Below are 26,726 nucleotides of genomic sequence, written 5' to 3' on the forward strand. Positions count from 1 at the left end.
TCAAAGTGCAGAACTAAAGTTTCAGTTGTGAGTTCCTGAATTTTCCTTTAGTTATAGCCGTGAAGCCATTTCTGACATATTTGTACTTTTTAAAAGCCATAAAGTTGTTCGCCTTTGGCCGCAGCGCATCCTATTTTGTATTTGTTTATTTTTTGAAGATGTGTGTGGCCTTGCGGCTGCTGGTCAGCACGCGCACTATCTCGCGCACCTTGAGCCAAAGTGGCGACGTGACGCGTCACAGGGCTGCCAAGCGGCGGTGACGTGCGATGACGTCACCAACGCGCGGCAGGTGAGGCGGCGGCCTTTGTAGCGCCCGCGACGACGACCAGCTTCTCCCGACCGGCAACAAAATGGCGGCTGCTCCCGGTTAGACGCCCAGTAAGTTGGCAAACTCCTCGCTGGATTTCCAATAACCAATCGACTCACATTGATTACACCGAGAAGAAGACACTAGAAATCACCAAGTAGAAATGTGAGTAGAAAGTTTAACCGCGGGCACCGCAACAGGCAACTTTGGCAAGGTTTGATTGACACTTGAGCTTGAGGCTGCAGGAAGGGGCGGGGCTGCGACATGACGTCACGCCGGCGCTTTATACTGTCAATTTGTGGCAAACCGAACCATTTGAGCATATTTGCTCCATAGTGCACTCGGTTGTCCATCTACTAGTAGCCTACTAATAGTTTTACATTCTTTGATTTGTTTTTGAACTTCTCTATGCTTTTAGTCCATCTTTTTATTTTTAGCACCTTACAGTACAGAGGTATGCGTGTAAAAAATCAATAAAAATAACTCTCTCATTGTTGTGCATGCACTCATGGCTGACAATGAGGCACCGTAAAGCGGCCACACCAGCCCAAACACCTGCTTCACATGCTAATTGTCAAGTTAGACTTAAAGAAAAAATAGACCCCTTGCTCTACCGCCTTCTCATTATGATGTGCGCACACTCACAGCAGACAACGAGGCACTCTAAAGCAGTCTCTCCAGATGGAATTTCCTGTCCAGCCACTGGCTGTAAAGTCAGATGTTTTAGGAAAGACAATTGCCTTGCTCTACCACATCTCTCCATCGTGTGCATGCACTCATGGCCGACAACGAGGCGCTCGCTCTAGATGGACCACAGCAACCTGAAGCCTTGGTCCGTACCTTGGTTTCCCGCTATTACTCCAAATTTGTGTTGAAAGCAACCGTCACTGTTGTACGCGTCCACTTGTAAATCTGCCAATTATACCCCTGATGCGTTAGCTTGCCAGGAAGTCATTGTGAAAGGGGCCAGTGACATTGCATACCCCTAGGGGGCGACAACTCCTCCTCCTTGGGAATGTAACCCGGCCCCTCTTGTGTCCGCTGTCCGGCAGCCATGATAAGAAAAAGTTCCCGCCTGGAGTCATCGGGCTACTACAGCAGTGACGGTATTCCCGTCATCTCGTACAAGGAGACGCCGTACAGGTAAGCAGGTGTGTTCATGTTGGCGCACTTCCACATACGTACATACGTCAACATTGCCGCCATATTGGACGTGGCAATGCAACAAGATGAAATGATGTCAAGATTGTTGATCGTATTATGACTTGAATTTGCTCATTGTTTTGCAGGCTTTGTGGCCATTTCTAACCCAAATTATCTCGCAAACCCGATAAGAGGACATAAGAAAACTGGCGTGTGACCTTCAGCGTCTGAAATAAGATTAAACATTGCATACGTTGTTTTTAGAAAGACAGCCCAGGCCCTCAAGTGCATTGTTTGGTGCTGCCACATCCAACATGGCAGACATGCTGACGTATCTCAATGATGGGCTGCAGGCGGTGTGTATGCATGTGACGTGTACGCCACCGCTCACCTTGTCCTCGCAGGAAGCTGTGGACTCGGAGCCGCGCTCAGCAGCGCCCACGCCGGCTCGCCATGGGCCACCCCGACGACGACACGCCGGTGTCCAGCTGCGCCGTTCTGCACGCCAGACCGGCACGCCGAGGAAGCGGCGTGCTACGCTTGGCACGGAGCTACATCATCCCCATTTTCATCCCCGTCTTGTGGATCTGTGAGTATGCACACGACTAGTCTGGAGAGAAGGTTGTAGTCTTGAGGGAAAGTCCAGTCCCAGGGGAAGCGGGTCTAGTCCAGAGTCAAGGCGGCTAGTCCTAAAATAGAACCCTGTTCTAAACCATAAAGAAACCCTTCTACCAAGTGAAGGTTCTGGTTTGCGGTCCAAAGCGAATGTTCTGAAAGAAGGTTGAACGTCCTAATCCTAAATGTATGATCCAGTTCCGGGTCTTGAGATACGATTCTCACAGCCATATATGGACGCTTCTCGTCCTGCGTGTCTTTCTGCTCTCATGCGTCTTTCACTTCCTGTTTCCAGTGTGCGAGCCATTCATTCGCCAGATGACGGGCGGCTCCACCCCCTTCAACTCGGTACGAGCCCCTCCCTTCCTCTACGCCAACCTCCGGAAGCGGGGACCTCTCTAACGACCTCTCTAACGACCCTGTCGTCCCGTCCCGGCAGCTCTCCGGACGCGGCAACGAGCTGTTGGAGGACATTTACGGAAAGTACAATGAGCTCAAATCGGTTCTCAACAGCTACGAGGAGCTGATCCGCAAAGATGACAAGGCGCCGCTGTGGGGGAGCGTTGCCAACTACGCCCTCGAGTCGGCCGGTGAGTGCGTGCGTATTGAACGGTCTCTGCGCATCTCATTAGCATCTCATTAACTGAATAAGCATCTCCCGATCTGAACGCATGAAGGCCCACAAATGAAGCGGTGGGACAAACGTAAGACAAACTTGTACCAAATATGACAGACACGTGACAAAACATGTAAGTAACATGTAAGTCAATGCGACAAACACGTGCGGAAAAACAGCAAATGTGTGCAAATGATACGTGTGTGACAAACACAGCATAGGACAAATAAGTGTGACAAACATGACAAAGGACACATTTGACAAGCCTGACAAATGTGGGACAAGCATGACAGACAAATGACATGTGTGACAACCATGTGACAAACATGCCTGGCAAAGGAGCCCGTGTATGCAAATGCGTGAAGCCGCAGCGGCGCGCGTGTTTTGGGTTGGCAGGCGCCAGCGTGCTGTGCGGCGACTCGTCGCCGACATACAAAGTCAAGACGTGGTGGCGCGTGTCCTTCCTGGGCCTGGAGTGGAACTTCCGCCAGGCCGTGCGGTCACGAGTGATCATCGAGGTAATGTGCGCGCCGCAGCAGCTCCGGCGACCGCTCCGGCGACCGCTCCGGCGACCGCTCCTCCCTCCGCGCGGCCATGACGCGGCAGCGTTTGTCCCCTCAGGGCAAGTCGGAGCTGAATCCGGGCAACTGCTGGGCCTTCGCCGGCCAGCAGGGCAACCTGACGGTGGCGCTCTCGCACCCGGTGGTCGTCACCAGCGTCACCCTCGGACACATCACCAAGACCATCTCGCCCACCGGACACATCCCGCATGCGCCCAAGGACTTCTCCGTCTACGTGAGCACCGACGGCCGCACGTACACGTAGCGACAAAACATCAACTGGTCGCCAGCCAGTGTTAGGGCGCATTCCGACTAATAATAGACGAGTCGCAGTCGATGATAGGGAACATCAGGAAAAAGAATGGACTGGTCGCCAGCCAGTGTTGAAGCACACTTAGACACAATTGACTCGTCGCCAGCAAATGTCAGGAAGTCAGAAGGAATGTCGCAAGTCGATGTTAGGACAAACATTGGATCGGTCATCAGCCAGTGTCAGGGCCCACATAGAGAAAGAATGTACTGGTCGCCACGTGTGAACTGATGGTGATTGGTCCCCGTAGGGTCTGGAGTCTTCGGAGTCGGCGGGTGTGAAACTGGGAAGCTTCAAGTACGAGGAGAACGGGTCCATGTTCCAGAACTTCCGCATATCGGTGAGTGTGCTGCCGCCCGATACAACCTTCGAATTTTTTTCTTTTCGTGTATAATTTCCCCCCCACCAAAATCAGTCTTGCTTTTCGTTTTGCTCCTTTTTGAACAAGCTTAGAAAAAGTTTGGATTTTCACAACCTTAACTCATTTTTCTTTACACACAGTGAACATAATTCAACATCCTTTTAACAAATTTACATCTGAAATGTTAAACCAATTAAAATCATAAATGAAGCTGTGGGGAAAAAAAGTATAAGAAAAGTAAGGCTGTATAGTGAAATTATCACAAAATTATGAAAATGTATAAAGTATACTAAAAGTTAAAAAAAGATCAAATATATTTTTTAAGTTTGGAAAAATAGGATGGAAAAATAGGATGGAAAAATAGTATTAAAATGTTGAAAAAGTATGCCACAAATCTGACAAAAATGTTTTCAAAAAGTATGAAAATGTTTGCCAAAATTATGATATATTTTAATATGAAAAAATGGCAACAGTATGCTAAAAGTATTCAAAATGATAAAAGTGAGACAAAATGTTGAAAAGGTATTTTGTACACAAAAAGTAAAGAAAAGTGATACAAAATAGGAAAGTATGACATTTTTTAAGTATGAGAAAATACAGAAGATTAAAAAAGTTACAAGAAGTATAGTAAAAGTATGCCAAAAGTCTTACCTTTATTAAGTATAATGTACAATTAAATAAGGTACAAAATTATGAAAAAAGTAATTAAATGCACATAAAAAAAAAAACTCAACAAACAAGTACACATGAATCCACAAGACCCAGACAAGCATAATGAAGCAAAGTAGTTTAGCGCGCGTTTGTTCGCTAAAGGTTAGCAACGTGCTTGTGTGGCAGGTCAAAGGTGGCGTCAGCACGCACGTGAGGCTGAGCGTGCACAGCAACTGGGGAGACCCCACCTACACGTGCCTCTACAGCTTCAAGGTGCACGGACGCTTGGCGTCCTGAGGCGCGCGCGCGCACACACGCTGACCGTGGACATGCAACACACAGCTGAGAACGCACGCGCGCGCGCACGTAGCGCCCGCCGCCGCGCGCCGCCGCGCCAAACGGGAGAGCCCCTCGCAGCAAGCGGACGTGACGTCAGCACGGGCGCGGGTGACCTTTCTCGCAATGCACTCGCACTTTCAAGTCGCCATTATGACCATATTTGGTTCCGGGTTGCGAAAGCAACGCTGCACTTTATATACAACACGTGCAATACTGTGTATTTATCATTTTATGTACATGATTCAATGTATTATTTTTTTTTTAAATCTCAAGGTCAAAGCAAGACTGCTCCTTTGCTCATCATGATAATAGGAATCATATTTGATGTCAAATAAAGACAGTCTTATCATGATTTGAAGCGGCGTTGTTTTCTTTGGAATCTCCAAACGCTTGTCAAATGAGATTTCCATTTTGGGTGGCATGTAATAGCAGCGTCCCATTAGAGCTCATTTGGGCTGATCGCTTACTAAAATGGGCGACTTCCTGTTTAGCTTCAGGCCTTATGCTGCATTCGAGGAACGTGGGAAATTGGAATGATCCCAATTGGAATCTCCCATTCCAAACGCAAAACCTTCAAAGCGAATGTAAACAACAAAGATGGCTGATTCTGAGCAATTGTTGTTGTGGTTAATACAGTCAAAATCATGTCGGGTGACGTAAAGTTACTCTTTTGAATTCATCTTATAACAAATAGATCAATATGTTTGTCTTCTTTTGCCAAATCATGCAAATTGTTTTGCCATTCACGGCTTTCTGGATTTGCCATTGTCGAATAACGTCAGATTGACACCGGTTGAAGTCTGCATCCTTGAGGGCCCGCAGTCTTGCAAAAACAAAAAATGTGAAATGTGAAACAATCAGGATGAAGCCACAGAGACAAAGCAATTTCGAACCATTGCATCATTCAGATTATACTTTGGGATTTACACATGGAGATAACAATGTCACGTTTGATGCTGCGGTAGTTCTATTACATCACGTCAAAGCTTCACGTGGTTTCACCAGACATCACCGATATCTGATAACTGGGTCTTGATAACCATCCATCCCGGTATGCGGTTTGGCAAGAAATGGATGGTTTTGATGTGTGCGGTGTATAACCAACGGCTATATTGAACATTTGTGAAAAGTTTAATAGAACACTTATTTCCTGAATTTTTGCTGCATAAACTTTAGATTCATTTTCAGGGGGGAAAAAGTGGTTTTCATATCTTCAACAGTTATTGAGATCATAAAGTGACATGAGATGAAACACGCTGTGCAACCATCGTTCAGCTTGCTTGCACAAAATACAAGACGACAAATCGCTTGTGATTGTCTTCGAGTTCAGTTCTTCCAAAAGTTGGGGTTCTGGTTCATGCGCCTCTGGAAGTTTTCGTACCACTTGAGGATGCAGCTGGACGGCACGAAGGTCTCGCTGGGGTTGGGCGTCATCTGCGCCTGCGTCACCGCGAACGACGACGCGAAGTTGTACAAACTGTCCAGCATCTTCTGCGTGAACAGCCGCAGCGCGTCGGCGGTGGACGCCGACGCCCCGGTCACCGGCGTCTGCTGCGCCAGCTGCTCCAGCGGCTCCACCGACACGCCGACCTGCGCCACGGAAGGAGCGGCCGAGGCCATGCCGCCGAAGGGGTGCGCCCCGCCCCGCCCCGCCGTCAGGCCCGAGATCTTGAAGATGGCGCTCGGCTTGTCGTTGGCGATGAAGCCGAGCAGCTGCCACACTGGCACGCCGCTCGCGGGGTCCGGGAAGGAGAAGTAGACCGCGCCGCCCATGCCGGCGGGGAACGGCACGGTGCCCAGCATGAACACCACCACGTGGTTCACGTTCTCGTAGTCCGGCAGGTTGAAAACGAACTTGTCCGAAGCCACCTGGGCCGCGTCGGTCTGCACCAGCCGGCCGGCCACCAAGCAGCCAAACATGGCTAGCCGCTCGCCCGGCGCCCCGCTTGATTAGTTTAGCTTAGCTTAGCTTTAGCTGCTAGCGCTAGCCGACGTTTGTGCGCTGCTAATGTTAGCCAACGCGAAAGTTCCCGGATGTAGCTTTAGCCGCCAACGTTAGCTGCTGCTCGCGACCCCCCGCTGAGGCATAGCTACTAGCTAGCGCCGGCTGCCACTCGAGTTCGGATGAAGCCTTTTTCGTTGCTGCGGCACCGTCCGCTCGTCGAGTGTCCCTGACCGACCGACTGCCAGGCCAGCTCGCTTGACTGCAACGTAACCAGCAGAGGCCGGTAGATGTTGTAGAAAGTTCGAGAAGCTTTTCGGGTCGTGGTACTGGTCTCAGCCGCTCGGCAATCGACTACACTCCCTGAGCGTTGAGCGGTCGCGTTAAAGGCGGCGAACGTTAGCATTTATGATTATAATAATCACTATTTCACCCTCAATGATTTTATCTTTTGTTGTTGTTCAGTCTAGTTATTTACTCTCGTTAGGGAATTTAATAAAGATGTAAAACTAATCTGGTGCTTGAGTTGTGCAATTTAGAAGTTGGGCAGGACTGAACCAAGTAAAAATGTATTAAGCATTGATCCAATCAAATCGGTGATATTTGTTTATCCTCAACAAGCAATAATAATTGTCATTTACATGCATTTAAAAAGATGTGTCAAATTCATGCGGTGACTTATTGAAACAATGTTGCAAATAATCTTGCTGCTTCTGCATCAAAAACAGACAAATGTGTAAAGAATATCACCACACCAAGTTACCAGTTTGAGCATTGAATATTCAAGTAAGTAAAGGTTGAATGTGATTTGCAATGTATTGTATTCTGTTTTGATGTTTAACACAACGTCCCAAATTGGTTTTCGCTGCATACAAAGTGCTGTACATGCAGTCAAAATAATTCATGCAATAAAGACAGATGAAACAAAACACACACAAAAGAAATCAATAAAAGAAGTGTCTTAAAGCAATGTATGTAGGCTACCATCTAGTGTTTTTTTTTTTTTTATTCTTTTGAAGTTTGAGCTTTTGTATGCGATGTGATGCAAGTACATAAGAAAGATGTAACTCATTTGGTTATTTGCACTGCGGTCCACGTTTTTTAATTATAAAATAAAGAGAAGGGAAATATAATAAAACTGACTTGTTCATCAAATGTTATTTTTGCACCCCAAATAAACACAAATTACATCTTACGTAATAGATGTATTAGCAGATAGTAGTACTTATTTCATTGTATATGTTTTGGGGCCTTGGAAGTGGTATTATTTTGAAAGAGCAAAATGTAACCGGAAGTTGTCGATGCGCTGGTCCCTGCCACTTCCGTCGCTCTTTGGCCAATTGCAACGTCAAAACAAGGAGAAATGATTTACAAAAGCGTTCTCTTCGAATGTGTACTACTAATCTAGAGATTGCAAACTTTTTCTTGACACCCGCAGGTAATTTAAAGTCTTCTTATTTTCGTTTTGTTTGTGTGTTAGATTTTGGTCTTGAGCTGTCCCGGTTAGCCGCTCGATGCTAACGGACTCTAGTTGCTTTTCTAGTCGAAGAAGTTTCTTAAAGTTATTCAATTCAGTTGTGCAATTGATTGTGCGTTTGTGTGCACTACTGACGTAGTTTAGAGGAGGTTAGTCGATTGTTTGTGGTAGTATTTTCACGATAAACACATTTGAATGAGTCGACGTTCATAATGAATGGAGGGTGTACACAGTCAACTTTACATGCGATGTTTCTGCTTGTTAGTGTCATAAACTACGGATTCAAAGATACATAATGACTTTAATGGTGCAGGTGGACTCAACAGAATGTACTCTGTTGCAACATGAAGCGTTGAAGCCAAGAAGCTGTGAAAGAAGGCAAGTTGTTGCCATCAAGTCGTATATCATGTTGCATTGTAGGCAGCATCTTTGATAGGCTTTCGTCTGCTGTGTTCTGTGAAGAAGAAGATGGCGAGCGTCCACAGTCTCCTCCTCAACGAGGACGCGTGCAGTCAGCTGAGTGAACATCAGCGAGCCGAGTTCATCTTTGACTGGCTCAGCCGCCTGAAGAAGCTCCTCCCCTCCAGCGACAAGGTGAGTGCAACTTAGTGTAGGAACGGAAACCAGAAGAAAGTTGAACACCGTGACCAGACACTCACAGTTTATTTAAGACCGCAACTCGCTCAGTTACAGGAAAGACTATAAAGGACAGAATTTTCAACGTTCGCTATCGTTTCACTCTATATTTCCCATGCACATGATGACGTGTCAAACCCAGAGCCAACATTAGGCAAGGCAGGCAATTGCTTGGGCCCCTAAGACAGCAGGGGCTTCCAGAGGGCCAAAAGATTTGACGCAAACCGTAAATCCTTCACATTAGCAGTGTAGCAATGACAATTGACTGTTTCAAATTCCCTTAAATTTCTTAAAAAAAAAAAAAACAGAACAACAAAACAGCCATGTATAGTAGGGCTGATTTTTTTATTTTATTTATTTTTACTTTTTGTAAATTGGCATAAATAACAGTAAAGCTTTTATTAGAAAAAAAAAAACTGACCAAGTATAGTAAGGAATTTTTGTGTGCGCGCGACCATATATATGGTATGGCGTTTAAAAACAAAAAACGACCATGTTTATAAAGTAAGATATATTTTTTAAACAAACATGTACGGTGTTTTTTTATTATTATTTTTTAGAACAACCATGTATAGTAATGCGTTTTTTTTTTTAAGATGACGATGTATAATATGGCGTTTTTTTTAATGACCATGTAAGGCATATATTAAAAAAAAAAAAAAGTATAGCAAGGCATTTTTTAAAAGATGACCATGTATATATAATAAGACATTTATCTAAAAAAAAAATACAATGTATATTAAGGCTTTTAAAAAAAAAAAGACTATGTATGCTAAGGTATTTATTTTTTTAAATAAATGACAATGTACAGAAAATGACCGTGTATAGTAAGTTTTTTTTTTTTAAACGATGTATAGTTCGTTAAAACGACCATTTATAGTAACGCTATAGTTACATTTGTTTTAAAGAAGCATGTAAAAGGCCATTGCGGCTTCACTCATTCAGATGATGAGATGTGTGGTAACGTCAGCATGTGCACAAACGAATGATAAAAGTGTTACGACTTTGACAAACTCTCTTCTGCTGCAGGCCGTCATCAAACAGAACCAGCGCCGCCTGGTGGATCAACTGTCCGGCGTTCTGGTGGGCTCGCCCGGCCCGCCTACCCGCGGGCTGCTGGCCCACTGCCTGGCGCTGCTCTTTCGCCTGGGAGATCCCGTCGCTTGCAGCCTACTGGTGGAGAAGTGCAACGACGTCATCCGCGTCAAGGACGACTCGCCGTGGGCTCTCCCTAATCGACTGTGAGCCGCGCCGCAACCCAGACGGCACACGTGCTCACGTCAGACGTTGTCGCGTGACCGCGCGAGTGTCTTTGCGTGTGTCAGGGCGGCCGTGGCGTGTCTTGGTGCCACGTTCGAGCAGCTGGGCCGGATGCTGGGCGGACTCTTCAAGGAAACGCTGGCCAACCTGCTGAAAGCGCTCAAGCACGCCGAGGTGGGTGTGTGTCACAATCTGGACCATCGGAGGTCTTAAAAATTGACCTTGAAAAATATTCCCGCCAGTCTCAAGGTCGCTATGAGATCATGGCAGCGCTGGAGAGGATGCTGCGAGGTCTGGGCGCGGGCGGCGTGCCGGGCCACCGCGACATCTACAAGGCGGCCAGGACCTGCCTGACAGACCGCTCCATGGTGGTACGATGCGCCGCCGCCAACGTGAGTCCCGCCGACGGCAGACGTTCATATGGAGGCGCCACAGTCCGTGTTCAAATGCCGCCATTTTGCCGGCAGTGTCTGCTGGAGCTGCAGCGCGAGGCGACGTTCCTGTGGACCAGCGAGCTGGAGAACGCCGCCACGCTTTGCTTCCGGGCCTTCGAGGGCTCCGACCGCCAGGCCCGCGTGGCGGTCGCCAAGTTGCTGGGGAGTTTGCTGGCGGCGGCGCTGGAGCCCAAAAGTGCGTTGATGAGTTCATCATTGTCAGTTTTAATGGCTTGACAAGCACAGTTCCATGTTGATGCTAGTTTTGTTAGCTTGTCTGTTTGCCTTCATTAAGCTAAACAGGCTTAATGAAGGCAAAGCTTTGTGCTTGTTTAAATTCTGACGTGACTTTTAGCTAGTGTTAATTTCGTCAACACACATTTCTCACCGTACCAACTTTAGACGAGACTAAAACCCTCATTAATAAACAATAAGTGGGACTAAATGAGTATGCATTTTGGGCGACTAATGAAGACAAGACGAAAATGTGCTTCACTTCATAAAAACTGAGTTTGACTGTAAACCTCAACTGGGAGTGCCAATAATCTGTTTGAAATCATTTTTGAAATATTGTCCACTTTCTGTTGTCAAGTGAGTCGAGTTGGCGGCCACCACACAGCGCTCGCATCTCAAATGTGTGCTCGTAAGTCAAATCCCCAAATTGGGCCCAAAAAAGCTTGTAAGTAGGGTCGTTTGCATGTCAAGGGTGCCGCGGTATTGTGAATAGTTAGGATTCCCCAAACGGCGTCTTCGAGTGTGATGTGTTCGTTTTTGTTTTTGTGACCCGCCAGCTGCCCCCCGACCGAGCGCTCGAGGCCGCAGCGCCCTGGAGGAGGTCATGGATCTGCTGTCGGTGGGCTTCGTGAGGGGTGGCGCCGGCTTCCTGCGAGCCAGCGGCGACATGCTGAAGGGGACCAGCTCCGTGAGCAAGGAGGTCCGCATGGGCGTCACGCAGGTGCGTCGCCGCGGCAACACCTCTTCTTTGCCGCCCTTCCTCCCAAAGGTGGTCGCTTGAAAAATGCTCCTCCTCTCCGGCAGTCGTGCGTGGTCTTCGTGTCCGTGATGGGCGGCGCCTGGCTGGAGGCCAACCTTGCGTCTTTCCTGCCGCTGCTGACGGCGCTGGCGTCCAACGCGAGGGCGGCGCCGACGGCGAGCGACGCCGCCATCGCCCGCCGCTGCGTCTCTTTCATCCTGAGGAGCACGGTGGGCTCGCTCCTCGGCGAGAAGGCTCAGGCCAACGCCGCCAGACACTTGTGCGGCACTGTGGCGGCGCACAAGCAAACCTTTGGTGAGGATTGTTACGGCAACAGACTTTTACAAGTCTGTCGTCGGGGCTCATATTTTCACCATCTCATATCTACGAGGGGGGGGATGAAAATGCAAGTGACGGTGCCGTTTGCCGTTTGCTGTTTGCGGCGCAGATGCGGCAGCGGCTGATGGGAGCGCGGAGGGCAAGGTCGGCTGCGCAGACGCGCTGGTCTGCTGTCTTGTGGAGTTGGGAGCGCTCGTCAGAGGCTTGGGCTCCGCGGCCGCCGCATTCTTGACTGACGGCGGCACAGGTCTCACGCGCACGCACTTGTACTGCAAAATCAGGTGTCCTTTTTGTGTCGGTCCAAACCACTTTTTCCCTCAGACGACGGCGATGCCTTAAAAAAAGCCTAATGACTTTCTTTTTTTTGATTGTTTGTTTTTGGCCAAAGATATCACTCAGAATACGATAATGTCAACATTTCACAAGTGTAAGTGAAATGTTGTCTAACAAAACTATGGCTTACAGCAACATGAAAAAAAAAAATGCCAATGAATAAGAACACATGGCAGTAAAATCAGCAAAATGACGACGCCCTCAGAAATGGAAGAAATGGTTTTGCCTTGACTGAATGGATGCTGCCACTTGGGGGCAGTATAGAACATCCAGACATTTTGGTCTCAGCTTGAAGGCAGAAAAGAATCCACTTTTCAAGTTAGCGAGCGGCTGCTGGCTTCACTTTCCCCAACAGCGAGTAAGCGCCATTGACAGTCCATTCACATGTAAGTCCGTGCTTGTACTGCTGCCGGGTCAACATCCTACTAGCTGGCTTCTTATTGACACATCTTAACAAAGCAGCTCAACCTTGTGGTTGCCCCCTAGTGGTGGGCTGACTAAGTGCTTGATTCGATATGGAGCAGAGCTCACTTTTTAAACACAAACGTCACCACCGATCAGGTTCATTTTATTGTGGCAGCCAACATCATCACTATTAAGATTTGACGTTCCGCGTAAAACCGCTCACGTTTTCCTCTGCAATATAAAGTAATAAAATGGCCAAAAGATGAGTTGTTTCTCAAAACTGGCAAGCTGGCTCACTCGTATCTCGGGCTACCAAGTTTGGGTGCGCGACCCTCGTAGTAAACGTCGGCGTTTGTGTGCGCTCAGGCCTCCTGGACTCGCTGGTGTCGATCCTCCTTCACCCGACGTCAGCGGCCCGCCTGGCCGCCGCCTGGTGCCTGCGTTGTGTCGCCGTGGCCGTGCCGTCCCAGTGCTCGCCGCTGCTGGATCGCTGCGCCGAGCGTCTGGCGGCGCTCAAGTCGTGTCCCGAGGCCGTGTCCGGGTACGGAGCCGCCGTGGCCGCCCTGGTGGCCGCCGTGCAACACTGCCCTCTGGGAATACCGCACGCCAAGGGCAGGGTAGGCCGCCGCCGCCGTCGACGACAGCGTCGTCCGCGCCGCACTCTAAATGGCGTGCATGTGCGCAGGTGCTCGTGGATGTGGCGGAGGACTTGCTGCGTTCGGCCTCTCAGAACAGTCGCATCGCTCTGCAGAGGACGCAGGCCGGCTGGCTGCTCGTCGCCTCCTTCTGCACTCTGGGTAGCGACGTTCGCATCGCGTTCGTTTGTTTTGTTTTCATTCCTTTATTTGATGGCGAAGTCACACCAACGTTGGACAAATCGGATGCGTCGCTTGACAGACCCTGACAGGTTTTCTTTCTCGTTATATCAAACGTGTATGAAAATTAAGAGAGGGGGGAGAGTGGGTGGGAGGAAGTGAGGGAGAGAGAGGAAAGGAAGTGAGAGATGGAGAGCGAGAGTGGGGAAGGCGCGAGGGAGCATGAGGGGGGAGAGTGGGAGGAAGTGAAGAAGCGAGAAAGGGGCAGAGAAGGAGACAGAAAGCGAGAGAGAGAGAGAGAGAGAGATTTGTCCTCTTTCAGGATTGTCCCCAATTAGTTTGTGTCCATTTGTTTTGATTGCTCTGCGTTTGTATCTGGGTTGTTGTAAACGTGTGTTTGAGCCGCTGCCGATGTTTTGGTCACCGTTTGTGTGTGCGCACATTCAGGTCCGGCGCTCGTGGCGCCGCACCTCCCGCGTCTCGTCCTCCTGTGGCGCTGCGTCTTCCCCGCCTCCCTCCGCGAGCAGGAGATGGAGCTGCGGCGAGGGGACTACTTTACGTGGAAGGTGACGCTGGAGGGCCGAGCCGGGGCGCTCGCCGGTCAGTACTTGACGACACGTGCCGGCTCTTGTCGAGCGTGCGTTCGAGTGTGTGTGTTTGTGTTGTTTGCGTGTGGGCAGCCATGAAGACGCTGCTGCTCCACTGCAAGGACGCGTTGACGGATGACGTCATCGGGCACCTTCTCACGCCCGTCACCTGCGCCGTCGGCCTCCTCCCCAAGTCCGTCTCTCTCGCGCACGGACCCGAACCGAGTCTCAACCACAACCGACATTTTGCCTGTCCCCGTGTCCGCAGGCTTCCCGTCCTGGTCGGCTCGTACGGTTCCGGCGTGACCGCGTGGACGCTGGTTTACCGACTGCGCGTGTACGAGCTGCTCGCCGCTCTGCCGCCGCACATCTACCAAGGTAGCGCCGCCATCTTGTCATCGGCGAGGTTCAAGCGCTTCAAATGTTTTTGCGTGCCCGTCAGAGAGTTTTGGTTTGGTGATGAAGCAGCTGGTATCGGACCTTGTGGCGCCGGAGAACCTCAACCAGCCGTATTTGGAGCTCACCTTCCTGCCGTCCCTCTGTCACCGTGACGACCTGCCGCTGCTTGGCCCCGCCCTCCATGAAAGCAGCCACAGATACATTGAGGATCAGGTGAGGGTTCGTGGACCGCCGGCCCGTTCACCCTTCATGCCAGCGGCCATTTTGGAGCTTTTCCCACCAACAGCGGCCATTTTGCAGCCTTTTCATCAATAGCGGCCATTTTGAATTTTTTTCACCAATCTTTTGAGAGCCCCAAAATATGACAACAGCCGCTAAACCTTGGAGTCAGCTGTGATGTGCCAACGTGTGGCAGGTGAACCCCGCGGGAGGCTCCCTGGACAACGACCCGTTGGCTCTCTGCGCCAGAGGCCACGAGGCTCCCGCTCCTCTTCCTCCCGCCGCCACGCTGACCACCGCCGCCAGTCGCCTCTTCGGACTCCTCTTCCCACACATCATCTCCGCCCAAAGGTCTTTCTCACGTTTGCGTGGAACGCCGTCTTGGCTGCGACGCCTCACGCGCTGTCCACTTGGTGTGCAACAGGGCGAAGATTCTGCAACAGTTTGTGGAGACGCTGAAGCAGCTGAAGAGTCAAAGACAGCAGGCGGTCCGGATGCATGTCTGCGCTGCCCTCTGTAGTCTGCTCAAGGTACTACACTGCCTTTCAAGCCCATTTCCAGTGGCACCTTGAGATATGAGCTGACATTTACATGAACTCATTTGCTCCCAAAAACTAGAAATATGTTTTAAGTGTCCCAAAGACGTATTTATACTACTTTTTTTGTATTTTTTTTTTTATGCTAGAGCATACCGAAGCCTTTGGTGCAGCCTCTCAACTGTAGAAAACAGTTGAAGAAATGGTAGTTATTACAAAAACAAAAGTATAAGAGATCCACCAGGGCCTTGTTGAAAAAAAGCTCTTTTACTCTAAATAGATTTGTGAATAATGATGAAACTTAGCTATATTCTAATGCTAATTGCTGCAAAACGGAAACAGATAGAAATATATATTTTCTTTTTCTGATGATAGAAGAGATTCTGTTTCTTTTGGGAGGTTCCATGTTTGTATAGCAACAGAACACAAACCAGTCAAACAGCCGGGAGCGAAGGGGGTTGCTTCAGTGACAATGGCTGCCAGTCAATGACTTAAAGGGATACCTGACTCATTGAGCTGTTTTCAGTCGTAAAAAGTTTATATTTTGTCCAGAATGAATTTGATAATAAAATAGTACAATGAATACCGACCTCATTTTTACACTTGCTGTTGATTGAACATGACATCACCTGAGCAAACATGGCTCACCTGTTTTCAGCAGATGTTGCCCCCTGGTGGCCACACCAGAAGGTGCAGCAAAATGTCCCCTGAATTAAAGGCCAAAAAAAATGTGGCAAACCAATTGAATGCTTTCCATCCTATTGTTTCTGTATGTTTTATAAAGTGCAATATTATAGATGTAACAACTTTATGTCTTTTTTTCAAATCAGGACGCAAGTACCGACCGAGGTTGCTTATGCCCGGACGAGGCCCGCGTTCTGGCGGTGTCTCTCCTGCTGGGGGCGCTAGACAGCCACAGCGCGTGTCTGCGCTGCGCCGCGGCCGAGGGGCTGGCGCGGCTGGTGCAGGCGGTCGGGGATGCCGGCTTCACCGTCTCCGTCTCGCTGCTCTGCTTGGACAGGTAGGAGGCACTTTTCCAACATCGTGGCCACGCTAACGCCGTCTCGCCGTCTCGCCATCACGCTGTCACGCCGTCCAGGCTGAAGAGCGCCCGGGACGCGGCGTCCCGAAGCGGCTGCGCTTTGGCTGTGGGGGCGCTGCACCGCTACGTGGGAGGCATCAGCTCGCCTCAGCATCTGTCTGCGTGTCTGGGAGTCTTCTTCACGCTCAGTCAGGACGCCACCTCACCTGAGGCTCAGGTGTGTGCGCGCACGCCTGCTTATTGGCGTGGGCCAATTCATGCTTTGATTGGGGGACAGAAATGCTGCTTTTAGTGAGCCAAATATTTGCAATTGTTGTCATCTTAACTAATCATAATCATAAATTATTATTATTATTATTGACATATAATAATTAGGGATGGGCGAGCACTGATACCAGGTATCGGTATTTCATGGTATCGTTACGACAGATATTGATACTGGTATCGGGTCATTTTTCGGTCAGGAACTGTCAGAAAGACTGGGAGGGGAACGAAAGTTTTGTTCCGTCTCCTTGGTTTAATTTGTTTTAATTTTCTGTTTTAAAAGAATATTCAGAAGAACATGTGGGAAAAAAGATCATTTCAGTCGCGATGTGGCGGCAATATCGATTTTTTTCTTCAGACGTGGTCCCTGCACAGTCTGTCGCTGGCGGTGGAGCTGTCGTGCGGTCTGTACCGCGCCCACGCCGAGCCCTCCGTCTCCCTGGTGCTGCGCCTGTTGCTGTTGGCCACGCCCACCCAGCCCGAGGTGCACCGCAGCCTGGGCCGCTGCCTGCGCGCCCTCATCACCTGCCTGGGCCCAGAACTGCAAGGTAGGACACGCGCTGGCCCGCCCACGCTGGAAGGTGGCCGCATCACGTGCGCCGTTTGTCAGGCCAGGGTTCCAATATGGCGGCGCTGCGTTCCAGTTGCCTGGTGGCCTGCGGAGCCATGCAGGCCACGCCCCACTGTCTGGTTCAGGCCCGCGCCATTTCCTGTCTGCAGCAGTTGCACATGTTCTGCCCGCAACACGTCCACCTGGACACCCTCGTACCTGCGCTCTGCGTAAGTGCACATTGGCTTCCTGTCGCTTTTTAGTTTCTTGAGATTTTTTTGGTGGGTTTAAAAAAAAAGACAAATTATCGACTTTTCAAGCCTGATATCGATTCAGAAAACCATGAATCGATTATTTTAACGTTCTCTTTTTCCTACAAATTCTTAAGAAAATAGGCTAAATTCTTTTGCTATCTTACAGTTCTTGGACATTTATTATTCACATGAATTTAAAAATATTTTCTTACATATATGAACGACCTGACTTATTGCACTTTAAGGCCTTTCCGAATCTTTTTCATTTTTATTTACAATTATTGAATTAGATCAACAGCATATTTTCATCTCAACCAAATTGGGATGTTCCGATCACGTGACGGGAAATCGGACCCAAACACGACATTTTCACATGTTTGGAATTGGGGGCAAAGAAAAAAAAAAGGGACGTAATGCAACACAGCTGCAAACAGCCAGTGAGGGAACATTTTGGTAGTTGTTGTCGTGGGAAGCTAACGGCACGTTAGCATCACGTTAGCATGGAATGTCAGCCGTATGGAAATATTTCAACGGAGGAAGTGAAAACAACTTGTCAAAGATCTACATAAAACATTAAGACCATTTGCATACACATTTTTTTTTCCTCTTTAGTACATTGCTGAGGTATCGGAGTGGGTTCGACTCGGGTGCAAAAAAAAAAAGAAGTGACCGTGACATCCCCACGACCCAAAATCTTTTTTGCTCAGTCAAACTAGCTGTGGAAGTGAAACGTTCAAAAGAAATCTGTCGGCGCTAAAAAGGTCATCCTGTGAAAACAAACGAAAGAATTCCGCATCTTAATCTTGTCACATGACTTAGTCGGGATGCTCAATTTCCTCTTCTCGTTCAAGTCCGATGCCGTCAGGTGCGTGCGTGTGCGTGTGCGTGCGTGCGTGTGCGTGTGTGAGAGAGATAAAACCTGTGTCATGTCTTCCAGGAGATCTTCCTGGAATGTTCCATGTTGGTAGGTGTCCTCTCTGTCACAACGTTTGGATTGTGAAGACACTTTAAGGGGGACATATTATGTCCAAGTCCTTTTTGAGAAACTTGTCGTGTGAAATGAGACAAGCAAGTCAATCTTGAGCAAATTTGTTGCCTCTTTTTGGGATTGTTTTTCATGTCTTTTTTTAACAACATTATCGTAGTGGAAAAACATTTGTCGACGTCATCAGCTGCGATGACGTCCGGACTCGTCTTTGGCCCACTCGTGTTTATGAAACTGGACTGAATATGTCCCCTTGAAGTTTGCTTTGTTGTCATGAACGCATTCGCGTGCGCATCCGACTGACGTCGCTCGCTGCCGTTTGTTTGCATGCCGATCAACACCGCATGAAAGTCGTGGCGCTAATCGGCGCTCGCCGACCTGGTCATTAACGAGTGCGCGCGTGTCGATGCGATGGCATCGTGACGTGCGCACACCCAAGCCGCCGCTGCCGTTGTGTGTGCGTCAGGCCAACCTGTGCAGCTCGCACCTGTGCCTGCGTGGGGCGGCGGTGGCGTGCCTGAGGCAGCTGGTCCAGCGGGAAGCGCTCGAGGTGTGCCAGCTCGCCGTCGCGCAGGTCAAGCAACCGCAGAGGCGCCACAACACGCCACTGGGTCAGTACGGCTTCCGTTGTGAGCACGATTAACGGAAATCCACGCGATAAACTAAGATTCATCGCAAAAGTTGTTCAGTAAACCTTAAGACATTTGAACTAAGTTAAGAGTTGGAGAACTTTTCGATGCCATTATTGTCTCGCTTTTACTGACATTGAATATCGGCTCCAAATGTGGCTTATCGTCTCCGTGACGAGTAATAACCGGTATCGGTACCAGCCCCGAAGAAAAAAAAACCCAGATCGGTCTAATCGTCCGTATTGTCGCCCTCCGACAGACGTCACCATAAAGGAGGTGGGCCTGGAGGGGGCGCTCTTCTCCCTGCTGGACCAGGAATCCGAGCCAAGACTGCGGAAGGACATCCAGGAGACGTTGGTCCACATGATGACGTCCAGCGTCGCCGGCGGCAGGCTGGGACGTTGGCTCAAGCTTTGCAAGGACGTCATGGCCGCCGCCAGCGGTCAGTGGCGCCGAAGCAACGCACGTTGACGCCAACATCCAAAAGCGTGAGAACGATGGCTGCTCTGCTCGCAGATGGCAGCGCCGGCGTGGAGGCGGGTCAAGAGGACGAGGAGGCGGACCCGGGCGCTGACGACGACTCGTCGGCCTTCCGAGCTCGGGCGGAGTCGGCGGGCCCGCTGGCGGCGCTGCGCCGCTCTACGCGCCGCTTCGCCATGGAGTGCGTGTGTCGCATCATCGCGCAGTGCCAGAGAGGCCACCCCGCGCACTTTGACCTGGCCTTGGCGCAGGAGAGACGCCAGCGCGCGTCCGCTGGTGAGACGCCATCAACGTTTCGCTGGCAATGTTGACTTTTTTTATTGATTTGTTGTTAACCAGGTGAAGCGTTCAGCCAATCTCGTGACACTTCATTGGTCATGTGACGCAACGATGACACAATTTGATTCTTCTATGTGACGAGAAGAAATACTTAGAATCGACTTCCTGTTTGTGCTCCGAGACTTCCTGGTGCTGCACCTTGGCGATCTGGTGCGCGTGGCCTTCATGGCGGCCACGGACCCCGACGAGCGTCTTCGTCTGGCCGGGCTGCACGCGCTGCTCGTCATCATCGCGCCCTTCAAGGACGTGGGCGAGCCCGACTTCCCCGGTCACGCCATCCTCGAGCAGTACCAGGCCAACGTAAGGAACGCGCGCACACACATGCCGAGTGAGCTCGCGCTCGAACCAGCAGCTCAAGTGCGTTGGCGTGCGCGCAGGTTGGCGCTGCTCTCAGACCAGCTTTCGCCGCGGAGGCGCCTCCCAACGTCACCGCCAAGGCCTGCCAGGTGGGCGCCGTCGTGCGGACCCTCCTCTTCCTCAGCCGTCCTCATCTTCGTACCTCCACCGTCCTCCTCTTCCTCGCCGCAGGTGTGCAGCGCGTGGATCTCGAGCGGCGTGCTGAGCGAGCCGCGTGACGTGCGGCGCGTGCAGCGGCTGCTGGCGTCCTCGCTGGCCAAAGTCCTGGCAGGAAAGCCGGCGTGCGGCGGGCCGTACAACGAGGCCGCGGTCACCATGGAAACGCTGGCCGTCCTCAAGGCCTGGGCGCAGGTGAGACCAGCCCGCTTTGCATTTGGCCGCGCCGAGTCTGACCTCGCTCCTCTCAGGTTTACATCACGGCCGTCCAGAGGAGCGGACGGGAGACGGGCGTCGGCGCTGGGTCCGAGTCGGGAGGGGCGGGCCTTTTGGCCCTGGTCCAATCGGATCTGCCCACATTGAGCCACCTGTGGCTGGCGGCGTTGCAGGACTACAGCGCGCTGACGCTGCCTGGGGACGACGACCAGGGCGACTCGCCCGCGCCTGCGGCAGGTTCGAAGCTCTTGGCGGCGCTCTGGCCGACCCCACCGCTCACACTTGACTCCTCCTCCTCCTCAAAGGAGGTTCCTTCTTCACGGCAGAGACGGCCCACCAGACCAGGACTCACTACTCCTCCTCCTGGGCTCCGATACTGCACGCCACCGCGCTCTGGCTGCACAGCACGGGTCGGGACCTCCTCCTCATTGCTCCTCCTCTTTCTTCCTCTTTGATCAAGCTTGTCCTTGTCCTTGGCCTCCTGCTTGTCCCCGCCCCCTCCTTCCTTGCCCCTCACATGAGCGCGTGCGTTACACCCTCAGGTTTCGTGACGTGCGACGACGCCCCCGCCAATCTGTCCCGGCCGGTCACGCCCACCTCCATGGGCCGCAGCGGCTCGCCGGACGCCGCCAAGAGTCCGGAGGACGTCAACACGGAGCGGCTGCACCTCATCCTGGGTACCCGTCCTAGCGTCGACCCCCGCCGTCGAGGTCGCCGCACACTCACCCGAACCCCCCCCCCCCACACCCCCCTCGGGTTGTGTTTGCGGCAGGCCTCAGCGTGCACTTCCTGTGCTCCCCTCACTCCGAGGAGCAGATGGAAAACATCACTTCCTGCCTGCAAGCCCTGCAGGCGCTGCTGGACGTCCCCTGGACCCGAGCCAAGATCGCCGGTGACCAGGTTGGTCGGCCCTTGACCGCTCGCCACCGCGCGGCGCCTCCGCTGACGGCTTCGCATGCGTGTGTGTGCGCGCGTGCAGCTGCTGAGCGTGGAGCTGCTCAGCGTCCTCCACAGGCTGACGGTCACCCGAGAGTCGGCGTGCGTGCAGGCGGCCATGCTGGATTTGCTGGAAGGCGTCGTGACGGCCTCGCAGGAGCGTGTCAGGGAGAAGCGTCGCAGCGCCGAAGGTGAGGCGGAATTCCGCACCATTTTCACGGGACTCAAACTCGATGCAATGAACTCTGACCCCTGACCTGCTCGCAGCGGACGACGGCGCAGCGGAGAAGGAGACCTTGCCGGAGTTCGGCGAGGGGCGGGACACGGGCGGCCTGGTCCCGGGACGCTCGCTGGTCTTCGGGGCGCTGGAGATCTGCCTCCGAGTGCTGCTGGCGAAAATGCCGGCGCTCAGCCCCAAACTGGCCGGGGGTGCGAACGCTGGTCAGGAACACAAACATACGTGTTAGGAAAAGACCCGTTATCAGCTGGGACGATTATGGGTGGCGATATTTGGCAAATATGGCCTTTTTACACACGTGAAGGCCCGTAAAGCTGCCGTCCGACTGAGCGGCCGACGCTTGCCGACGCAGCCGATTGAGGGTTTTGGGCGGGGTTTGGAAGACGTCCACACTTTTTGCCGGTTGCAAAGACATTTTCAACATTTGCAGACAGTGAAAAACCTTTTGCAGAACCTGACAAAACCCACAAGTGAGCCGCATTTGCATGCATCTGTCGCCTCGTCAGATGCAGCCAACTTTGCGTTCATGCATTTATTTAAATTGACACTTTCGAAAAACAATGGGAAGGCCCCGAACTTGTTATTTTTAAAAAGTAAAGACGATTCTTAAATGAAGAAATGATGTTGACATTTGGGAAAACTTTGAAAGAAAAAGTACATTTTAAAAGATGTTGACGTTAATATTTTCTCTTCTACTGCAATTGGCTTGAAATATTGCTTATGGTTCGCCTTCACTAATCGGCATCGAACTTGAGAAAAACCAGATCGCTCTCGTAAAACCTGCGTGTGTGTGTGTGTGTGTGTTGTTGACGTGCACGCGAACGTGCGCAGGTGCCGGCCGCTCGCTGCGGAGTCTGAGCGGCAGCGACTGTCGTCTGGTGTCGTCGGCCTTGCGCGTCCTCGCTCGGCTGCCGTCCGTCTGCTCGCCGGAAGGTGACAAACGACACGCCGTCATGACGTCGTCGTCGCCAGCGCCGTTTGTTTGGATGTGACTTGATGGTTGTCGCGCAGGAAGTGTGTCCATCCTACCCACAATCCTCCACCTGCTGCTGGGGGTGCTCAGGGAGATCGTCGTGCAACCCGGCGCGCCGCACGGTAATGTTGCCAACGCGCAGGTGAGCGCACACGCGTGGAGTATGATGCGTGTGTGTGTTTTTCCCGTTTTGGTTTCAGTCACGCCTGAAGTCCCCGCGTGTCCCCTCCCGGAGGCCAGCTCGGGTTCCGGCCCCGCCGTCGGGGTGTCGCGGGCGCTCCTGCGGGCGCTGGAGACGGTGTTGGCGTCGGGGCCGAGTCGGCGGGAGAAAAGCGGCGCCGCCTGGAGGGACGTGGTGCGCTCGGCTCTCGACACGCTGCTTGACATGCGGGACGCAGGTACGCGCGTGCACGTGCGCGCGCACACACGCGGCCACCCGACGGCAGCTGACCGCGCACGTGTGGCCTTCAGGTCGGAGCGTGGCGGACGAGGCCACCCTCCTGACGGCGCTGACGGTCTTCTTGCTGGCCGCCGGGCCCGATGCGTGTGCGGTGGCGCCGGCTGTGCGCCCGCTCATCGTGCGGCGCTTCCACGCCGCCATGGAGCACGAAGACCCCCACGTCAGCGCGCTCTTCCTTTGCCACTCGCACGATTGCTCATCTTGTTGAAACCTTACTTGCATAAATATGCTTTTTTTGATGCCTTTTGTCATGTTAAGACTTTCATAATCCCTTTTTTTAAAGCCTCACACATTTAACATTAAAGCTCGGCTCGTATAAAGCGCTGCCATTTTGAATGTTCAACCCGACTCCTATAAACGTGCGCTAATGATGTTCAAAACGTAATCTTGTAACCTTCCGCTCATAAACGTTGACGCTTGCGTTGAAACCAAGCAAAGTCCTATTGTTGACTCGAGTCATCTTTAAAGGCTTCGTCATGTGATGTTCAAACCTTACGATGACTTTAAAACCATCCTGTATAAAATATGACAACCCGACTTGTATAATGTTCAAACCTCGCTCTTACTATTTTCAAACCGTCTTGAAATGACCACAACCCATTGATTCTTGATTTTTTTGTTCCAGGTGTCCTTTCGATGTTTCCGGCTGCTGTCGTCGCTCTTCGCGGCCCCGCCGGACGTTTCGGTGCCGCACATCCGTGCGCTGGCGCCGCCGCTGCTCAAATTCCTTCAGGTACGTCCGTCGGCCCGTCGGCCCGTCGGCCCGCGGTTGCTGTTGACGTTGCACGCTGGAACTTGCGTTGACTCGACAGAAGGCGGAGCGACGCCGGCCTCAAAGTCCGGAGCAGCTGCGGGCGCTTCTGGAGGCGGTGGCCGCGTTCCAGGTTCTGGTGCAGGCGGCGGACGCGGCCCGCCGTAAGTTTCCAGCCGTCGTGTCAACAACTTGATCCATTTCAGTTCATTCAGCAGGACGTTTTTTTGATGGCTTCATCGCTTTGTGGTGTCCGAGTAGTGTTTGTTGTAAGACTCGTTTTCATTCCGCTGATAACTCTAGAAATGAAGCCTTAATCAGAAATGCTTTGCGCTGGTTCGAGGGTGCTGGGCGGGAAAAAGTTTGACAACAACTGGTCAACGGTATCAAAGTCCCGTGCAAGAACGAGTGAATGATGCATTCAAAATCAATCACTCGAAAGGGGCTTCTCATACAGCCCAGTACTTTGACGGTACTCTTGAGGTCCACCATCTGGTTTGTTGTGCCGCCAGGTCCTCCGCTGGTGGCCATCTTGTTTCCTCTGCTCATCTCTTTCCTGTTGGACGCGAACGCGCTGAGCTCGGCGCCCGAGCCGTCACGCTCGCTCCACCAGGCGGCGCTCAAGGACCTCATGCGTTTGGGACCCCAGCACTCAACCGTCTTCAGGTGGCTTGTTTGGGCCCAGAAATCATCAAAACCTCTTTTGTGATGATCTCATTCTTTTATTCACTTCAAAGTGTGAAATACAGATTGTTGGGATCAGAAAATGCGGTTGAAAACAACAAGCACGTTGCTAACGAGTCGACACAAACGGCCATTTTGTTCCAGTAAGCCAGAAAAGTCCCCTTTGTCTCCTCCATCAGGTCTCTGGTGTCGACGTCCCCTCACCTCAAGTCCCGCCTGGAAGCCGCCCTCAAGGGAAGCCAGGAGAGCGCTAGCCATGCTAAAGGTAGCGCGGCCAAGTCGGCGGCGCCCAGCATCACGCTCAAAACCAACTTCCTGTGACCGCGCTCAAAACCAACTTCCTGTGACCGCGCTCCCCTCCTGCCATGCGTCTGCAACAGGAAGTGCGCCAGTCCACTTTCACGGGAAAACTGCACCAGCATCCTCTTTGGAAAGGGGCGGAGTTTTCTTGCAATTGCTGCATTTAGGGTTCTTTCTACACCCTTTTCGGAGCGTCACCATATTTGGAAACGCACTCATTTTGGCAAGTGTGTGTGTGTAAAAACAAGCACATGCTTTTTTTTTTTTTTGGGTGGGGGGGCAAAGGGACACTTTGGTCATCAAGGGAAAAGTTGCATGTGTCCTGGCACCTGTAGCCCCGCCCCTCTGCATAATTGCCCTCAGCCATTTGATGTGGGCGGAGCATGATGTTAGATTTTGATAAATCACGTGAAGGCTGGCCATGAGAAAGCGGAAGTTTAAAAAAAGAAAAGAAAAAAAGCATCCATTTCTCTAGTTTTCATTTCCATTCTTTTAAACCTGCGTGTCCGTCCGTGTAGATTGTGCTGACACAACAAAGTAGGTCCATTTGGACTTTTCCAACACTACTCGTGGCAACGTGAAACAAGTGGGAAGGTGAAAAGGCCCACAAGGAACATTTGACCATCAGCACTTTACAAACGTGTCCGCGTTTACACACAAAAACTCCTCAACAAGAACGCCAGCTCTCTCGTTATTGGACGTGGTCTTCCTTTTGGAACGTTCGCCGTTCCGGGCGTCAAAACAAAAACATCAACTTGGCGTTACAGTTACTTCCAGAAAACATTGAGCTTTTTTTTTCTTCTTCAGCAGACTGAAATAAAGTTGGAAAATGAACAGCTGAGGAAGTCAACTTTTGACTTTTGGTTTCTCATCACTTTGTCAACTTTCCAGACGTGGCGTTCAAGAACTGAATTGATGCGTCACCTCGGCAAACTCACAATATTCCTTCCTTTGAACGCATCCGTTTCTGTGATTTCAGCAGTTTTTAATTGTTACTTGAAGTCTTCATCATTCTTTGTTCAAGTTAGCCTATAATAGCTCCAAAACAAAAATAAAGTGAAATCACGCATTTTACAAAGCACATTGCTATAAAAATCACATATTTTAATGATTTCAACATAACGCCGACCAAACTATGTATTTATTTTGCACAAATGATAATACAATAACCAAAATCATTTTTGTTTGATTTTCTTATTGATGAATATACAAATTTCTCTTATTCCAGTTTACACATCATTAGTAATAAAATACACAATATTAAAGTAAAACAGTTGAATCCAACGAACAAAATCAAAATGGAAGACAACAGTCAAGCTCACAAAAGATAAGATAAAAATTGGTTAAATATCTCTGCATAATATCAATTACCAGCCTACATTTCTTATTTGAAATAACTACATTTTTTATTAAAACAACTTAAATAAAGGGTTTTATTTTAGCAATTGATGTGATACTTTACCCAACAAAATAATAAAATACACACATCCTCGAAGATTCGTTTTTTTTTTTTTTTTTTTTTTTTTACATTGGCTTACTTGTGTTTTTTCTTCCATTTTCTGCTGCGTGAGTTTTTATGACTAATTCTATACAATTTTGGGTCGGTGATTTCAAATCTACCATCAAGTTATTTTCTGTATGCTTTCGGCATGTTTGATATTCTTATATTAGTGGCATTTTGTACAGATGTTTAAAATACATTTTCACTCAATACCAGTATAACTTGTCAGTCATTTGCATAGATTCGTTCTCAACTTTAGCTTGTCATAACGTGATGACGTAAGAACAAGTGTTCGCATAAATGCAACCATTTATTTTGTTGAGCAGTGTTATGAATCCAAACCAGTCCACGTTT

The 26,726-nt window shown here is 50.5% G+C and overlaps 3 protein-coding genes across 14 annotated transcripts; 2 read left to right on the forward strand and 1 right to left on the reverse strand.

Annotated features, from left to right (window-relative positions):
• Window positions 1-239: 239 nt before the first annotated feature.
• LOC144051714 (SUN domain-containing protein 3-like) lies at window positions 240-5,254 on the forward strand. Of its 5 annotated transcripts, none has more exons than XM_077565088.1 (9): window positions 240-378; window positions 1,360-1,450; window positions 1,855-2,039; window positions 2,361-2,413; window positions 2,505-2,655; window positions 3,078-3,199; window positions 3,303-3,476; window positions 3,802-3,891; window positions 4,750-5,254. In XM_077565088.1, the coding sequence occupies exons 2-9, from the start codon at window positions 1,362-1,364 to the stop codon at window positions 4,858-4,860; spliced, it is 975 nt and encodes a 324-aa protein (XP_077421214.1). In that variant the 5' UTR covers window positions 240-378; window positions 1,360-1,361; the 3' UTR covers window positions 4,861-5,254. The 5 variants fall into 5 exon arrangements, with proteins under 5 accessions (XP_077421214.1, XP_077421206.1, XP_077421229.1 ...); XM_077565080.1 differs by having other exon boundaries at window positions 295-472; window positions 1,297-1,450; XM_077565103.1 differs by having other exon boundaries at window positions 295-472; window positions 1,360-1,458.
• Window positions 4,536-7,213, reverse strand: hikeshi (heat shock protein nuclear import factor hikeshi). Its single transcript, XM_077565149.1, has one exon. It carries the CDS (start codon window positions 6,820-6,822, stop codon window positions 6,229-6,231), a length of 594 nt encoding a protein of 197 aa, XP_077421275.1. The 5' UTR covers window positions 6,823-7,213; the 3' UTR covers window positions 4,536-6,228.
• A 909-nt stretch (window positions 7,214-8,122) lies between these two features.
• heatr5a (HEAT repeat containing 5a) lies at window positions 8,123-25,721 on the forward strand. Of its 8 annotated transcripts, XM_077564982.1 has the most exons (43): window positions 8,123-8,282; window positions 8,635-8,699; window positions 8,784-8,915; window positions 9,987-10,198; window positions 10,283-10,391; window positions 10,460-10,609; window positions 10,685-10,847; window positions 11,443-11,606; window positions 11,690-11,939; window positions 12,073-12,210; window positions 13,068-13,318; window positions 13,387-13,498; window positions 13,964-14,116; window positions 14,197-14,296; window positions 14,372-14,481; window positions 14,546-14,715; window positions 14,918-15,072; window positions 15,146-15,251; window positions 16,088-16,278; window positions 16,357-16,516; window positions 16,922-17,111; window positions 17,174-17,343; window positions 18,305-18,331; window positions 18,819-18,963; window positions 19,241-19,423; window positions 19,498-19,737; window positions 19,922-20,100; window positions 20,178-20,246; window positions 20,329-20,508; window positions 20,565-20,766; window positions 20,835-20,939; window positions 21,072-21,206; window positions 21,302-21,429; window positions 21,509-21,656; window positions 21,733-21,927; window positions 22,535-22,636; window positions 22,715-22,798; window positions 22,877-23,074; window positions 23,148-23,296; window positions 23,762-23,869; window positions 23,949-24,051; window positions 24,400-24,553; window positions 24,751-25,721. In XM_077564982.1, the coding sequence occupies exons 3-43, from the start codon at window positions 8,790-8,792 to the stop codon at window positions 24,890-24,892; spliced, it is 6,156 nt and encodes a 2,051-aa protein (XP_077421108.1). In that variant the 5' UTR covers window positions 8,123-8,282; window positions 8,635-8,699; window positions 8,784-8,789; the 3' UTR covers window positions 24,893-25,721. The 8 variants fall into 8 exon arrangements, 7 of the variants coding, with proteins under 7 accessions (XP_077421108.1, XP_077421104.1, XP_077421106.1 ...); XM_077564978.1 differs by having other exon boundaries at window positions 22,715-23,074; XM_077564980.1 differs by having other exon boundaries at window positions 21,733-21,906; window positions 22,715-23,074.
• The last annotated feature ends 1,005 nt before the right edge of the window (window positions 25,722-26,726 follow it).

Source organism: Vanacampus margaritifer, chromosome 1, assembly GCF_051991255.1.
Source record: "Vanacampus margaritifer isolate UIUO_Vmar chromosome 1, RoL_Vmar_1.0, whole genome shotgun sequence".
Lineage (NCBI taxonomy): Eukaryota > Metazoa > Chordata > Actinopteri > Syngnathiformes > Syngnathidae > Vanacampus > Vanacampus margaritifer.

Excerpts from the sequence above, each read along its gene's own strand:
- heatr5a (XM_077564978.1), top strand. The coding sequence starts at position 8,790 with ATGGCGAGCGTCCACAGTCTCCTCCTCAACGAGGACGCGTGCAGTCAG. Across the intron at positions 20,247-20,328 it reads TCACCGCCAAGGCCTGCCAG|GTGTGCAGCGCGTGGATCTC; the intron begins GTGGGCGCCGTC and ends TCCTCGCCGCAG. Across the intron at positions 21,430-21,508 it reads CCAAGATCGCCGGTGACCAG|CTGCTGAGCGTGGAGCTGCT; the intron begins GTTGGTCGGCCC and ends GCGCGCGTGCAG.
- hikeshi (XM_077565149.1), bottom strand. The coding sequence starts at position 6,822 with ATGTTTGGCTGCTTGGTGGCCGGCCGGCTGGTGCAGACCGACGCGGCC.
- LOC144051714 (XM_077565088.1), top strand. The coding sequence starts at position 1,362 with ATGATAAGAAAAAGTTCCCGCCTGGAGTCATCGGGCTACTACAGCAGT. Across the intron at positions 2,656-3,077 it reads CTACGCCCTCGAGTCGGCCG|GCGCCAGCGTGCTGTGCGGC; the intron begins GTGAGTGCGTGC and ends TTGGGTTGGCAG. Across the intron at positions 3,200-3,302 it reads GGTCACGAGTGATCATCGAG|GGCAAGTCGGAGCTGAATCC; the intron begins GTAATGTGCGCG and ends TTGTCCCCTCAG.